We start from the raw sequence: 14827 nt of genomic DNA on the forward strand, positions 1-14827 counted from the left end.
CAGAATCAGACAGTACCTACCGATAAATCATCAGGAGAACTTCAAACATCTAAAAGATGATTAGCAGTGTTGAGAATAGATAACGAAAAATTCATCTAGATAAGATACAGATAATTTTATGGAAATTTATCTAGATACAGATAAAGATAACTACATTTTACATTCATCTAGATAAGATGAAGATAATCTAAGTTTTATCTAGATAATATTATAGATAAAAAGAATAATTATTACATTAATATAATTAAATAATAGATGTACCTACTTCCTTTTTACCTACGTGAACATAAACTAACTTATAGTTAGTAGTCACAAGTCAATAGGTGTCTGGTACATAGTTACAATTAATGTTTTTGTAGCTAGTACCTAAGTATTTTTATTTTTACCTTAGTTTATTTGTTTAATTTATTGGAACAAAGTTTTACTTATTTTATATTTTATAGTAGACATTTTATTGAGAATAATTGTTGACTATTATGTTTCTTCAAAAACAATGAATAGAAAAAAAAAACAATATTATCTTTATTAAAATAAAAAAACAAAATAATTATAATTATAATTTATTACATAATATTATGTAGCTAACCAAATATATTATTCTAAAGGTTACATCTACAACAGAGCAGCTTTTCAAATGTAGTATCTTTTAGCCGATTTCGCCGTGGTGTTAAGACTTGTATAGCTCCGCTGAACAATCTTTCTACGGGAGCAGATGATGGCAATGATGTGTTATATTTTAAAAATACATTCTTTACAATAAAGAAAGAATCTAACATGATTAAATTTTTATTTTTTGAGTTTAAAAATGATGAACTTTGAATACCAGCTAAATTGGTGTTTCTTTTTTCGGTGGTGCATTGAGATTCGTTTAAATTTTCATCAATACAATTTTCTAGTAAATTGTTATAAAAGTTGTCATCATCACTCTCGTTATTTTCTTCACTAGATGAACCAGAATTTGGAGTTGAACTAATAACAGCACTTAATGTATTACATTCACTGACAAATAAATTTCTGCACAAATTTTTATATCTTATTGGTACCCAGTTCATTTTAAATTTTGGGTGGCTTATTGATGCAATAATAAATGCCTTACTCTTGGAACTGTTTAAGTTAAATAAATAATCAAATCGTTTTTCAAGATTTTGAATTATGCATAGACTTAATGGTTTACAATATACTCTATTTGTTGACTTTAATAACAAAAGTCTTATGGATAATATTGTTGGTGCCACATATCCTAAATAACTTCTTTTTTCTCCTTGTAATTTGTCTAGCGCTGAGGCTAATGGCTCCATAACTTCACAATACTCATTGAGAAATAGCCACTCAGTCATTTTTAACTTATTTAATTTCAGTTCATCAAATACTGGAATCAATTTTTCTTTATAATATAATATTTTTTTTGCCGCATCATACATTGAGTTCCACCTTGTAATAACCGGCACTGGAAATTTACAATTACATTTATCACTTACTGTATCTGAAGCTGCAGTACTACGACTGACCAGATTCCAAAACTTAAACAGTTTTTCAAACGTAGCTTTTGAAATTTGTAAATAAGATCTGTCAGTTATTTTTGCAATGTCTGTTGTAGCAATCAAATTCAGGGTATGAGCACAACATTTCATATGGTCAGGCAGGCAAATACTAATATCTTCAGAATGTTCATTTGATTCTTCAGAAAGTAAAGGATATAAATCAACATATTGAATTTCACAACCTTCGTCATCTTCACTTTCCGAATTTTCACCAATAGTATTAGAATCTGAATCACTGGATAAATTACCTACATCGTAAGTATTTGATTTTTCACACAATGTGGTTGAGAATGTTCGAAATGCTTTACCAAAGTTACTTGCGTTGTCAGTTATAGTATGTGTTATTTTTGAAGTACTTATTTGATAAGTTTGAGTTATTTCATTGATTAACTCAGCAATATTTAAATAATTATGTCCACCTTTGATTCTTCTGCAGCCCAAAACATAGGAATGACGGGTATAAGAAATTTCTTCAATGAAGTGACATGTCATGCCAAGATAGCTTTTATTGTTAGTACTCCATATATCTGCAGTAGTACAAATATACTGTTGTTTATTGAGCAAAGAAGTCAACATTGAAATATAATTTGTATAGCTTGAATTGAGTTTCTTTGATATATAATTTCGGTCTGGGAGTAAAACAGAATCTGCAGATGTTAAACCAGTAAGGCCAAAGATTAACTGTCGAAATACTGGTTTCTCGCATGTAATTAAAGGTCTCATTTCTTGAATAATGTAGTTGAACACCAAATTACCAATCTATAGAGTATAAAATATTAATATTACTTTTTTATGTTTTAGATTACAATATACTATTATATAGGATGTGATTCGTCAAGTATGTTAATCCCCTTTTTCTTTTTTAATACTGAAGTTACTTTAATTCTGATTTTTGAAATTTTAAATATAGGTACTTTAAGACCTATATTTTTAAATTCTTGAGATTTGTTGTAATACTGAAATAATGACCAACAGACATAAATTTATTTTTTTCAAATGAGAACCTGCTTTCAACAGTAAATTATTTAGTGTAACTTTTCTGAAAATGTTAACGTACCAGAATCAAAATTTGTACGAGTGGTTTTTGAGTTATTTAACTTTGTGTACTAAAGATAATAAGTCCACAATAATGGATATATAAGAATGGCTATGGTGATTTGAACATTTTAGTGATTAATATTAATTGTTTGATATTAATAATTTGTACGCAAATATGGCTCAAGTATAAATACTAGATTCACTTAGAGTTTTTTTGTAAAACCTTTTTTAAGGATTATTATCCTTAGTACAAACAATTTAATAACTGAAAAATTACTCATTCATATTTCATATCATGTTGGCATCATCTTCAAATAATCTACATGATTGCAATTTATTATTAACCATATACATTGATAAGGTCAAAATAAATTGTATTTGTAATTTATATTATTTTATAATTTGTATTCTAGAATTTTTGTAATTTGTAAAAAAAACTTTGTTTGTAACTTGGTAGTAGCTAGGTAGCATAATTATATCTATAAATGCAATTTATTGAAAAGTACTTGTCTTATTTAATAACTAGTAAGTTGAATTACCTTATCTTTAGACCATTTTTTAGTTGGACCACTAAACAGTTTTGTTTGAATCTCTGTTGTTTTGGATACATCATGTCTTTTCCTTGCTTGGTTTACTTTTTGCATCAATGAGTTATGTTTGAGCTGTAAATGTATGGGTAATTTCTTTATAAAATGTATAATAAAGCAGACTACACATGGCATTAACTACTTTATATTAACAATCAGCATGTAATAACTTATAATAAGACATCATTTTAGAAAAACAACTTAAAAATATTCGAACAGAATAGGTGCATATTTTGCAGCTATCAAGCATTTTTATAATAATTTACTTAGATGTTTTATCTACATTGTTCCTAGCCTGATCAAACTAGAGAAACTATATTTAAATTGTTTAAGCCATAAACTTCACATAAGACGTAACATATTGAAAATTAAATATACTTGGTAATCAGTACTCAGTTTACATAGTACAAGTCTAATACTTTGTAGTTACTAGTTTAATACAAGTAAGTTAATGTAATATTTTTCTACAATTCTGCAGTTCAGTACTACTAATATTATTAATTATTATGTATATGATATCATAATATAGGTAGGCACCTAGTAGCCACTAGCCACTAGCCAGTAAAAATATTACTATAGTAAATTAGTAACTACAAAATCATAAAAGTAATTTAAATAACATGCATAGGTATTTTTTTTATTTTTGTCGATCAACGTGTTAACCTGATAAATTATATAATAATCCTAAAATAACAATGTATACAATTTAGTAATAAATACAAAAACTTACTTTAATGTGGCTTAAAAAGTTTCCACTCGAATTAGTTGATCCGTTTACTACTTTTTGGCAGTTTTGACATATAACTGACAATTTTTTACCTTCCACAGTTAATACTTTATAAAAATCATTAAATAAGTATTTAAAACTAGGAGGTTCAAGAGGAGCTTGGTTAGATTTGTCTAAATGTGGGTCGTCAGCATTTTCTTCTTGTGCCCCCGTTGCCAGATCAAGACGAATTTTTTTCGTAACAAAACGGTCCATAATGTTGTAAACTTCAATGCTTGAAATATTAAGTACATAATATATTAGATAATGGCTAATATTAATAGGCATTCTATTAATAAAAGTTATTACTTCGTACTTACTTATTGTGAATATGTTATCTAATATATTGTTAACGAATAACGATGAATAATACTAACAGCAAAGCTTACACAACCATTGTAGTCACTAGTCAACACTCAACACTCAGTGGTCAGAAAACTGAAGACCGCCGATTACATACGCAGGGGCACTAGGTAATACCATTAATTATAAATACTAGTATTTATAATCAATGGTAATACAGACAATACGGTCTTATCTTTTCGTTAAGAAGGCTATTTTTAGTGTTTGAGTTTTTCCAAATATAATATTATAGCCTACGCGAATTGTTGAAATCGTCAATCATTAATATTGTTGATACCATCATTGATTATAAATAGGTTCTAATGTACTATAGGGCCGGATCATAATATGCGTTTTGTCGGTTGACGATAAAAACGTCACGACCAAATCGCGTGGTTTATTCCAGAACGATTTCGGACGGTTCGGAGAATCGACTAGTCTGGCCCCGATAACGCGGCTTAATGTTATACAGTCAAATTCGCTTATAACGATCTTCTAGGGACCTAGAGAATCTGATCGTTATAACCGAACTTCCTTTATATCCGGATTATAAAAAGTAACATACACATAAGACATAACGTATAAAACCAACCATATACATTGCTTGGAATCGTTTTACCCGGAATATCGTTATATACGTCATCGTTATACGCGAATTTGACTGTATTTATATATGGATGGCACGGTTGTTTACCGATCGGTGGCCGGATCCTTAGTATTTATAAATTATAATCAATGATACCATGAATAAAATTACGATAATATTATAATATTATTTTGTGTAGCGGCTAGTTAAGACTAAGACTATACATTTCACATCTATTAATTATTATCTATACCAAATTGCCAATAAGGGTTATGTTGTCGAAATCTTCATAAAATAACGTTTAAACTTAATACAATTTGCTAGTAGAACATGGGAACAATTGGAAAGAGTTCTGTGAGAACAATCTTAGTAAAAAAAAAAAATATTATTCATGAAAATGTATAATATGATTTGAATTAATTTATCTAGATACATTTATCTAGATAACTAAATTTGTCATCTAAGATAACCAATAGATAAATGGCACAATAGTTATCTAGATGAGATAATAGATGAGTAATTTTTTATCTAGATAATTATCTAGATAAATTTATCTAGATAAGTCTCAACACTGATGATTAGAGAAAAAAAAGTTTCGTGATTTCATTTCATTTTCTACTAAATTGAGTGGCACATGTTGTAATTTGGTGGGTTCGTTTAATTTATTATACACAAGATAGGTTACTATTTAATAGAAGTATTTAACTGATACACATTTTTAAATTAACATTTTAAGCAAAATCATAATTTTGTTTGTTAGGTACCTATAATACCTATATTATTATTTTGTATAAAAGTCTTAAAAATATTTAGGTATAGATTATAGTGAACAAAATAAAAAATAATTATTCATAAATTGATTTAATTCCTACAGTGTTAATATTGTAGTTTTTCTTTAATGAATTTCAATAAAAAAAGTAAAAACGTACAAATAAAATGTATGTATGTACATTCACGAATTAGGCACATGCCACATACTAACATACTGTGTATTTGACGTACCTACTTAGATACCTAATTTCATAATTTGATAATAATATACGTATCTTAAATCCACGAGTGTTGGATAAAATAAAATTAAAACTCTGAAATTTAATTTGCATAAAATAAACGGTTTCTATTATTGGGTGGTACCTATTCATTACTCGAAATTTCATAATTTGTTATTAAAATAAATTTAGGTTTTCAGATTGGATATGAACTTATTTCAAATACAATTGTTATTTTAATAATAAATTATACATTGCATGGTATGTCCACCATATTATATAGGTACTTACTATAAATGTATTGTATAATTTTTGTTTTTCGATAAATTAAAAATATGCAAGGCTGTGCATTAACGAGTTAAAAAGTTAAAGTTAAGTAAAAAAGTTAATTTAATTTTAACTTTTTAACTTAACTAGTTACTTTTGGCTTTTCATTAACTTAACAGTTAACTTACTAAATTTCTTTCCGAATTAACGTGAAATTAACGAGTTAATTTTTCATTTTAAGAAGTAAGTTAAGTTTATTTAGTTTTTAATTTTATAATATTTCACTATTTCAGTCTATTTCGTTTTCGTGTCAAAAAATATGTATCATAAATTGTTTAAAGTTAAAAATTGATATCATTCGAATCTAACTTATATGGAAATACTGTATGAAGTATTAACACTATATCCTATAATTTAGTTTTGGGTTGGAAAAAAATTAAGTACGCTAGCGTTGTACCTATAAACAAATTAACTTTTTTTTAACTTAATAAAAAGTGTGTATTAATTTTTAACTTAACTGAGTTAACCTAGAGTTAAATTAACTTTTAACTTTTAACTTTTTGTTATTGATGCATATTAACTTAACTTAACTGAGTTAAAAGAAATCATTAACTTGCCCAGCCTTGAAAATATGTCCTTATGTGTTGATAACTAGCTAGTTTCATAATATTTTTTTTTTTATTTTTATGTTAACCTTTTTTTATAAATTCCTATTTTTGATACACTTTTCAAAATATTTTGACTGTTTTCAAACTGTTTACAAACATTTACAATTTTAAATTTTTAAATTTTTTTTCTATAAATAGTATTTATTTTATTTTAACCGCGGTGTTTTTATCAAAATAAAAAATTCAAAAATTATAATAATATCAATATAGGATAGCGGTTAGTGATAACAGACGTCTAATCAACGCGTTCTGTTCACCTCCCAAACTTTCGTGGAAATCGTCTGTAATATTGATGCATTAGTCCAATTAATCTGTCGCTAGCGAAATCCGAAAAAGTCTCGTTCTCTTGTTTCAAGCACTGAAGGACGTGCGCACGGCCCTACGATGGACACACACAAGAGAACTCGAGAAGCCGTCGAGAGCTAGTGGGTCGGTCTAGACCGGTGAACTCGACCATTGATGCTCTGAGCGAGGTTAGTAATTATTAATTAGTAATGGATCGCTGATCGGTTATTTCCCTCAATAATCAGTCATCAGTGAGAATGTACTAGTAGGTACTTCAGTGGCATGTATCATAATAAAATTGGTGTTGCTCAAATAATTGTATGCGACCTACCCTTCAAAATACTGTCATACCGACCTATTTTTTTATCTATCAATACCCTCTCACCCATATTTAAGGTGTTGCCTGAGCAACACTTGGACCCTATGTTACATGCCACTGAGGTACCTAGTCACTATCAGTTTGTGATGAACACTTTTGTTTGCTGCAGCACCCGTTCCATATGATTGTTTGCTGACATCGTTGAACATGGCACTATCGATACGAACATTAAACATGACAAGCCTGCTGATGAAATGCTGTCGGATTGGATCCAGTGCATTCACGTCGTTACCTTTCACTTGGAGTTTGAGTTATTTCCTGTGCTCATTTGTCGGCTGGCTATTTTGTAATACCTATCCGTGTTTCTGTATTTTTACAAATTATATCTGTACTTTTTTTCGTTTATAGTTGGTCTACAAGAAATATCGACATCAAATCATCCGAGGAAGATAGATAAAACAAACCTCTGTTACCTGGCGTTTCCTGACTCCAATTCCAGATGTAAGGGAGTCACTCAGTTTCATGTCAAGATAAAGTGTTCTCAACATTCAGCCAACACCATATAAACAATATTGAAAAATGTCCAGTTTTCTTACAAGCTGATCATCGTTGTTTGTAATGGGTTTGTTTTCTTTCGACAAATCAAAATCCTATAGTTAAGATGTAGATAATAGTTTTATCCATACAGTATGTAATATCCTTAAAATATTTGACAACTAAAACCCTTATTGTTAAAGATGTGTGATTTCTAAAAATTATTTATTACCTATAACAATGGTACAAATTTTAAATTTGCTAAATGCATATTTATCTTTGTTTATCTTCTCCATGTTTAAATATTCAGCTAAATGTTTATAAATAACTGTCTTCATTGCCGAGTATTTTGTACGCTTGGCATCAAATGATTTAGAATCTCTTTTTAAAATCTGATACTAAATAAACAACAATTTCTTATAATATGCTTAATTTAACTAATAGAATTTAATAATTAGAAAATTACCAAAGTTTTTAATTTATCCTTGTCAGCATCAATAATTTTCAATTCATCCATAGTTGCTATAGGTATGTTCAAACTAGACCGGTTGATAGATCTTTGGTCTGTAGTGGTAACTGAATGGATTAAATGTGTGTTTATATCCAGCAAACGTTCTTAATTTTTCATTACATCCACTTAAATGATTTTTAATTCTTTTTGTAATGTGGCCATATTATTTATAGATAATATAAAATATAATTGTCGTTTAGTACGCGAAAAGAATAAAGTAAGAAATAGTACATATTACTTTTAGCTTGTTTTTTCTTACATTGTTCTTTTTATTATTATCTAATTATATGATTCTAGTTGATTCGGTTACCCTGTCAACCTAATGTGGTTACATTGCTTGAAAACTACCATAGATATTTAGAAAGTGTTTCTTTAGTGATAATAAAGCAACTAAAAAAAAAACGTCAACTTGAAGTTTTTGACAAAAAACAACTTGAAAAATGGTTACCATATATATCTTTTACTATGAAATAAATCATTACATATAACCAATTTATACCTAATTTACTGTCGTTTATAAAAAAGTATTTGGTATTTTAATTTTTAACTTCTGTTTATAATTTATAATTTAAAAAAAATTTAATTTATAAATATGTTCTTGTTTTATTTTTTTAAATTTATATAGTTACACACTTTGCATTGAAGTATTAGATGGTCTGAGGATTTGTTTTAACACTTTCTTATTCGGAATGTTGGTAGTTAACAAAGACGAACAAGCCCAATACTATGAAGCATTACAAGTGACTCTGCAACCACCTGTAAACAATATTATTTCACAGTATGATTAAGTTACTTTTTATTTTTAAAATTCAAAAATATTTTTCTTTTTTTTATTCATTAAATATTGTAATTATGTTTTAAGAAATGGTGAACAAGGCTATGATAATGTACCAAATTACGAAGAATTGGAAATCCGCGATAACAAAAATAACATTAAAGGTAAAATAATAAAATTTCCTATATTTTTAATAAAATATCTTTTTATTAAGTGACTGTTCAATTATTAGCTAAACGAAGCCGCAGACCAACCAGTCAATATGCTAGTTCTGATTGCAGGTATTTTATAGAATTTTATATTTTGTCTAAGACTTGTGTTTAATTAATGTGATATTTCAGTTTAACAAAATCTCATCGTTCAAAAATTTTAAAAGATACATTTGAAAAAACCCGTGATGAGGATGTATTAAAAGCAGACTCTTGGAAAGCCGTCCCTGACAGTGCATATGATGAAGAAATAAAACAGATAGCTATTGTATACGGTGTCTACCATCTTTTATGGCTTTTGGGTATTCATTTAAGAATTAATATTAAATTATATTTAAAACTTATTGTAGTAAAAACATATTTTTACATATTACAATAATACTATCGATTGAATGCACAAAGAATATTATCAGTTCAATAAATCATTTCTGCGTCTATCAAATTCTCAAATAAAGTTATAGATTTAGAATTTAAGCATTTGAGTTCATTGCTAATGAAAGTAATGTTACTAAAATACGTTTAGATTATTTTTTAATCTTGTTTGGAAAAATAATTAATTTTCAATTGTATATTCATACAGTAATGGACTACTAAAGTAAATATATTTAACTATTTTAACTAGGTATAGAAATCTTAAAGTTATCACTTTTTGGATGTTTTACAGTAAGATGTACACAAGTGTGCTATAGTTTCAATCCATGGATTGGTTTGCAGCTATCTTCCATTCTTCCCTTTTGTTCCTTCTATAATCGGTTTTAGCAATCTTTCATGCCACATTATATGGCCTATCCATTTGTTTCATCTTCTAACTATATTTGCCCATAGTAACTTTCTCATAGTACATAACAACTTTTTAAACTATTTTTTATATGAATTTATAATTTGTTAGACTTATAATATATACTATATTAATTAATTGACAAAAAAAAGACGAGTCTATTAAAATCAATTGGTATATATTTAGCAATATTATTTACGATTAAATCGTTGTAAGATAACATCACATTGAAATTTTTGAGTGTTTTGTAGATTATTTTTCTAGTAACGACATTGACTTATATAGTTATATGTGATATGATTGTGTTTTATACAAGGTAATTTATTTACATTTATTTGTATAGGTACCTCTCAACTCAAACGTATTTGTTTGGGATGCAGTAAATTGTGAAAAACAAGATTGGCGATACAGAAAAATCAAGTGCTCCTATTCAAAATCGCAGAAATTATATGAATATCTAAGTTGTTTCAAGGCACCCCTATATATATAAATAAAAATGTACATAGAGTGGGTACATTAAATAACTGTAAATTATTTATGAAAATTATAAGTTAATATATTTTAACTTATCTTTTTACTACCATCAAGAATTTTAAAAACTTTCTCTTTTGTATACATACAAGACTTTTTTATTATAATAGAGTATCAAGTGCCTGGTAGAAATGCCTTTTTATAACAAATTAATAAAATTGTATTAGTTTGAAAATTAAATCTAGTTTAAATTTAAAACTGATGAATATTTAGTATACATAAACTAAACTAATTAAATGTTCTATGTAACTAATGACTATGTACCTTTAGAATTATTTGTAGCTCCACCATTGAGCTAATATAATACCTGTAATAGAAATAGAGAGATAAAATGTATTATAATATGATACATAATAATATGTGATATTTTTGTTTAAACCAACTAAAAACTACTCCTATTAAAACCACTCATTATTCTCAAAATAGTATTTCACACAAATGCCAATTAAATTTACAAAACTTGTACAACCTAACATACCTAAACTGTTAATATTTGTTTTCATTATATTGTATTTATATGTTAATTTTGTTTAATGTATCACCAAATTAACATTTATTATTTGTATAACAAAATTGTATGCTAAAAATATTGTTTTAGGCCCTTCACAATATTATACTTAATTAAAAGTTTTATATTCAAATACGACGCTATTATTAATTTATGTGTTAAAATTTGGGTTAAATATTTTTATATAAAACAAAATACTATGTATTTCTAATTATTTTGACATGTCATACAAGTTTATTAAAATATCAAGGGACCCGGTGTGGAGTGCTGGTCAACAACTTAAAATGCAATACACAAAAAAATAAAAAAATTGTATTTGGCTTAAACCATGTCATTGTTTATTATAATTAAAAGCTCAATATTAATTGAATGGTCATGAAGTTAAACTAAATGATTACAATATGTTTATTTGATAATATTTTGATTATAGGGTTCAAAATAAATCAATTAATGATTTGGGCAAAGAAAATTGTACAAAATACCTATATTTTATACTTCATAGTAAAAGCAATGAGTGTTGTTAACTTAATATTAGACATTAGAGTAAATTTCGACACAATATTATAAAATTTAAAGATATTAATATAAAATTGTGTATTATATTTGTCCATACCTCGAGGAGTGCTGACAAACCCTCTTGTATAATAGATGCTGTACATGCTGCATGGTAGCGCTTTGTGGACAAATATTATACTCATAAGAGGAAACATCAAAACGCATTTTTATGTAACATGTTTAGAATTTGGTGGTTTTTTTTTTTATTATAATCAGAATTCTAATAGATTATTATAATATTGAATGATTTTATTGACTAGATTATAGGTAATTAAATACAGTATTCTACATGAAAATAATGTGGGATCATAAAATTGTACACAATAACATTTAATTTATTATCAATTACCATCTCTTTAGTACCTATTCTCTTTATTTTGATATCTAACTAAAAGTTATTTGTACTTGTTAGTTTTCATTGTTTACTAGTATTATTTAAAAATCATTATGAACTACGAAAAAAATAAATTAGTAAAAAATGTGTGATGTAGTGTTGTGTAGTGTCATAACACTGTATGAACACCTATCAAATGGGGAATAAATTATTCAACTTACCAAATAGAAACAATAGAAACTATTGTAACGGATGATATCCGTATACTCCTACATATATCAAATAATAAGCATAGATAGTTAACAGACAGATATGATGAATAATAGAAATTGTAAGGAATAAGAAATAATGTTATGTATATGTATATACCTATATGTATATCAATTACCAAATACTCAAATACACGATTAAAATGATGAAGGGGGTCAACTGCCAAAAGTGTTATTGTAAACCGACAATTACGTTATTTCGTGAGTAGTATTTGAAAGAACCATATCATATTATGTTACAGTGGTAGTTGAAAATATTAAAAATACACAGTCACATATTTTTTTATGACCATTTATAGATCGAATTTTGACAAAATACGAAAGAAAACACGAAAATAGGCATTTTATTTTTATTTAGAAATTCATAAAAAATTTTCTTCTTAAATCTAAGATTTGAAAATTTAATACAAGATTCCTCATAAGTTTGTCCACCTACAAAAACAATTTTATGAGCATTTGAAGTTTGGATTTCACTCGATTTGTTATGTATTAATTTTATTATTTTGTTGTAATTTAAAAACAAATAACTGTTGATACTTGAATTTTACACCAAATGTTTTTCGATGCGATATTTTCAATAAATGTTAAAATGTATTTCATTTGTCAATGTCTTTCTAACTTAAATTGTTTACTTACTACTTTATTTATTTATAATGAACAATTTATGAATAACAACAATTTAAAAAAAAATTTTAAAAATTTATAATTGCAATTTCTTTTTCAGAAGTTCTTTCTCTAACTTAAATTAATTTACCTCTTCGAAAATAATGTTCCTTATTTTTACTTCATTGATTTCAACATCCTGCTCTAAGAATTTTATCTGCAAAGCCATAACCTGGTCTTCATGTTGCAATAAATTTGTTGCCTCGGCAGTAGGACTGGATAACATTGAATTGAGTCCCGCAAATACTTTTGGGTTATCGGAGTTGAGTCCGACCAATATTTTTAGGTTGTTCGAGTTGAGTCCCTTCAGCCTATTAGCGTTACCCAGGAGACACCGCGTGGAGGTTGGCTGAGTAGTCTCCCAAAAAATGTGTGTGATTGTATTTTTTAATCATAATAATAATAAGTATAGAGTTAATTAATTAAAAAATATTAAAAATAATAATTATTATGTATGATTGCATAGGTACACTGTTTTTTTTAATCATATAATAAATAATAATAAGTAGGTATAATGAGTCAATTAAAAATAATAATATTTATGTGTAATGTAATAATGTTTATAATTAAATAGTTGCTGGTAAAAATTTAAATGATACAGATTTTAAAAAGTCAAATCTGCCAATTTGCATATTTATGTATTTGTTTGTCTGCTCTCGTAAAAAATTTTCTTTTTCTAATGTTTTTTTACATGGTCTTTTTGCTTTGCTTCTTAGTTTTATATATGTATCGGACTGTATTCCCAGAAGAGTGTCCACAAGAATAAAAATATTTAGATGTCCCGAATGAAAAAAGGCATTTAATTTTGCATGAAAACTTTCACAACTGTTAGTGGTCCGATTAGTGGTTGCTGAAAAATCACTCCAAACTTTGGGGGGAAACTGTGCAACATCATTGTCAACGTAGTTATTTAAAATGTAATCTGTAAAACTATCAATTTTTTCGTCATCACATGGTTTTATTGCCATCAAATCTCCCGTGAAACATTGGACTACGTCATTTTCATTTAAAAATGGCAATCCAAAAAAATACTTGAGATATCTACTTTTCTCAGAATCAGACTTGTATTCTTTAGACTGACCTAACTTCTGAATTGTACGCCACCAACTTTGACCCAAATGGAATCGACACCCTTTAATTCTAACATCGGTCCAGACTTCTTTAATTGCATTATGGATTCCAATTTCGAAATCTACATAAATTTCTGAAGGGCTAAATGTTAAACTTAGCGATGTACAATAGTTAATAATATGTTGAAATGCTTTTACATAAATATTCGACTCTTTCGTGGGCAACAACAAAAACACAAGAGGAACATATGAATCTTTATAGTAACCATGAATCGTAAAAATTTGGGTAAAGTATTTAGGACAGCTCTTAAACGTCCCGTCAATATATATATTTTTTACATCACACAAAACATCTAAATTAATTTTTGTTGAAAATCCTATTATCGAATTTTCGAAATCATTCAAAAACATAAAGTTCTCGTCATTATTTGTTATAATATTCATTGATTTTAATGCATTTTGAGTCTCATGGGTACTTTTAGGTAATTTTGGATGAAGCAGCGAACGAGCATGGTGAATGTTTTGTTTGATTAAAATAACGTCGTTTGTCGTGAGAGTTGAAATGTCACCATTTTTAAACTCATTATGTAAAATCTTCGATGGCCGGACAGAAATATCATCCACAGCTTTCCTTTTAACAGCGTTGCTGATTTTCTGTCTAGTAAGTACATTTTCGTCACACTTATCATGTCTGTGTTCATT

At 27.3% G+C, this 14827-nt stretch overlaps 2 protein-coding genes across 2 annotated transcripts; one reads left to right on the plus strand and one right to left on the minus strand.

Annotated features, from left to right (window-relative positions):
- Window positions 1–599: 599 nt before the first annotated feature.
- LOC132936563 (uncharacterized) lies at window positions 600–4206 on the minus strand. Its single transcript, XM_061003307.1, has 4 exons — window positions 3897–4206; window positions 3119–3241; window positions 2015–2300; window positions 600–775 (listed from the first exon to the last, which is right to left on the minus strand). Exons 1-4 carry the CDS (start codon window positions 4146–4148, stop codon window positions 600–602), a joined length of 837 nt encoding a protein of 278 aa, XP_060859290.1. The 5' UTR covers window positions 4149–4206.
- A 3389-nt stretch (window positions 4207–7595) lies between these two features.
- On the plus strand, window positions 7596–10688 carry LOC132936571 (male-specific lethal 3 homolog). The gene is made up of 9 exons (XM_061003316.1): window positions 7596–7734; window positions 7797–7889; window positions 8634–8650; window positions 8731–8876; window positions 9059–9211; window positions 9296–9372; window positions 9441–9489; window positions 9550–9719; window positions 10539–10688. The coding sequence occupies exons 1-9, from the start codon at window positions 7596–7598 to the stop codon at window positions 10583–10585; spliced, it is 891 nt and encodes a 296-aa protein (XP_060859299.1). The 3' UTR covers window positions 10586–10688.
- Window positions 10689–14827: the final 4139 nt, after the last annotated feature.

Source organism: Metopolophium dirhodum, chromosome 1, assembly GCF_019925205.1.
Source record: "Metopolophium dirhodum isolate CAU chromosome 1, ASM1992520v1, whole genome shotgun sequence".
In the NCBI taxonomy this organism is placed as follows: domain Eukaryota; kingdom Metazoa; phylum Arthropoda; class Insecta; order Hemiptera; family Aphididae; genus Metopolophium; species Metopolophium dirhodum.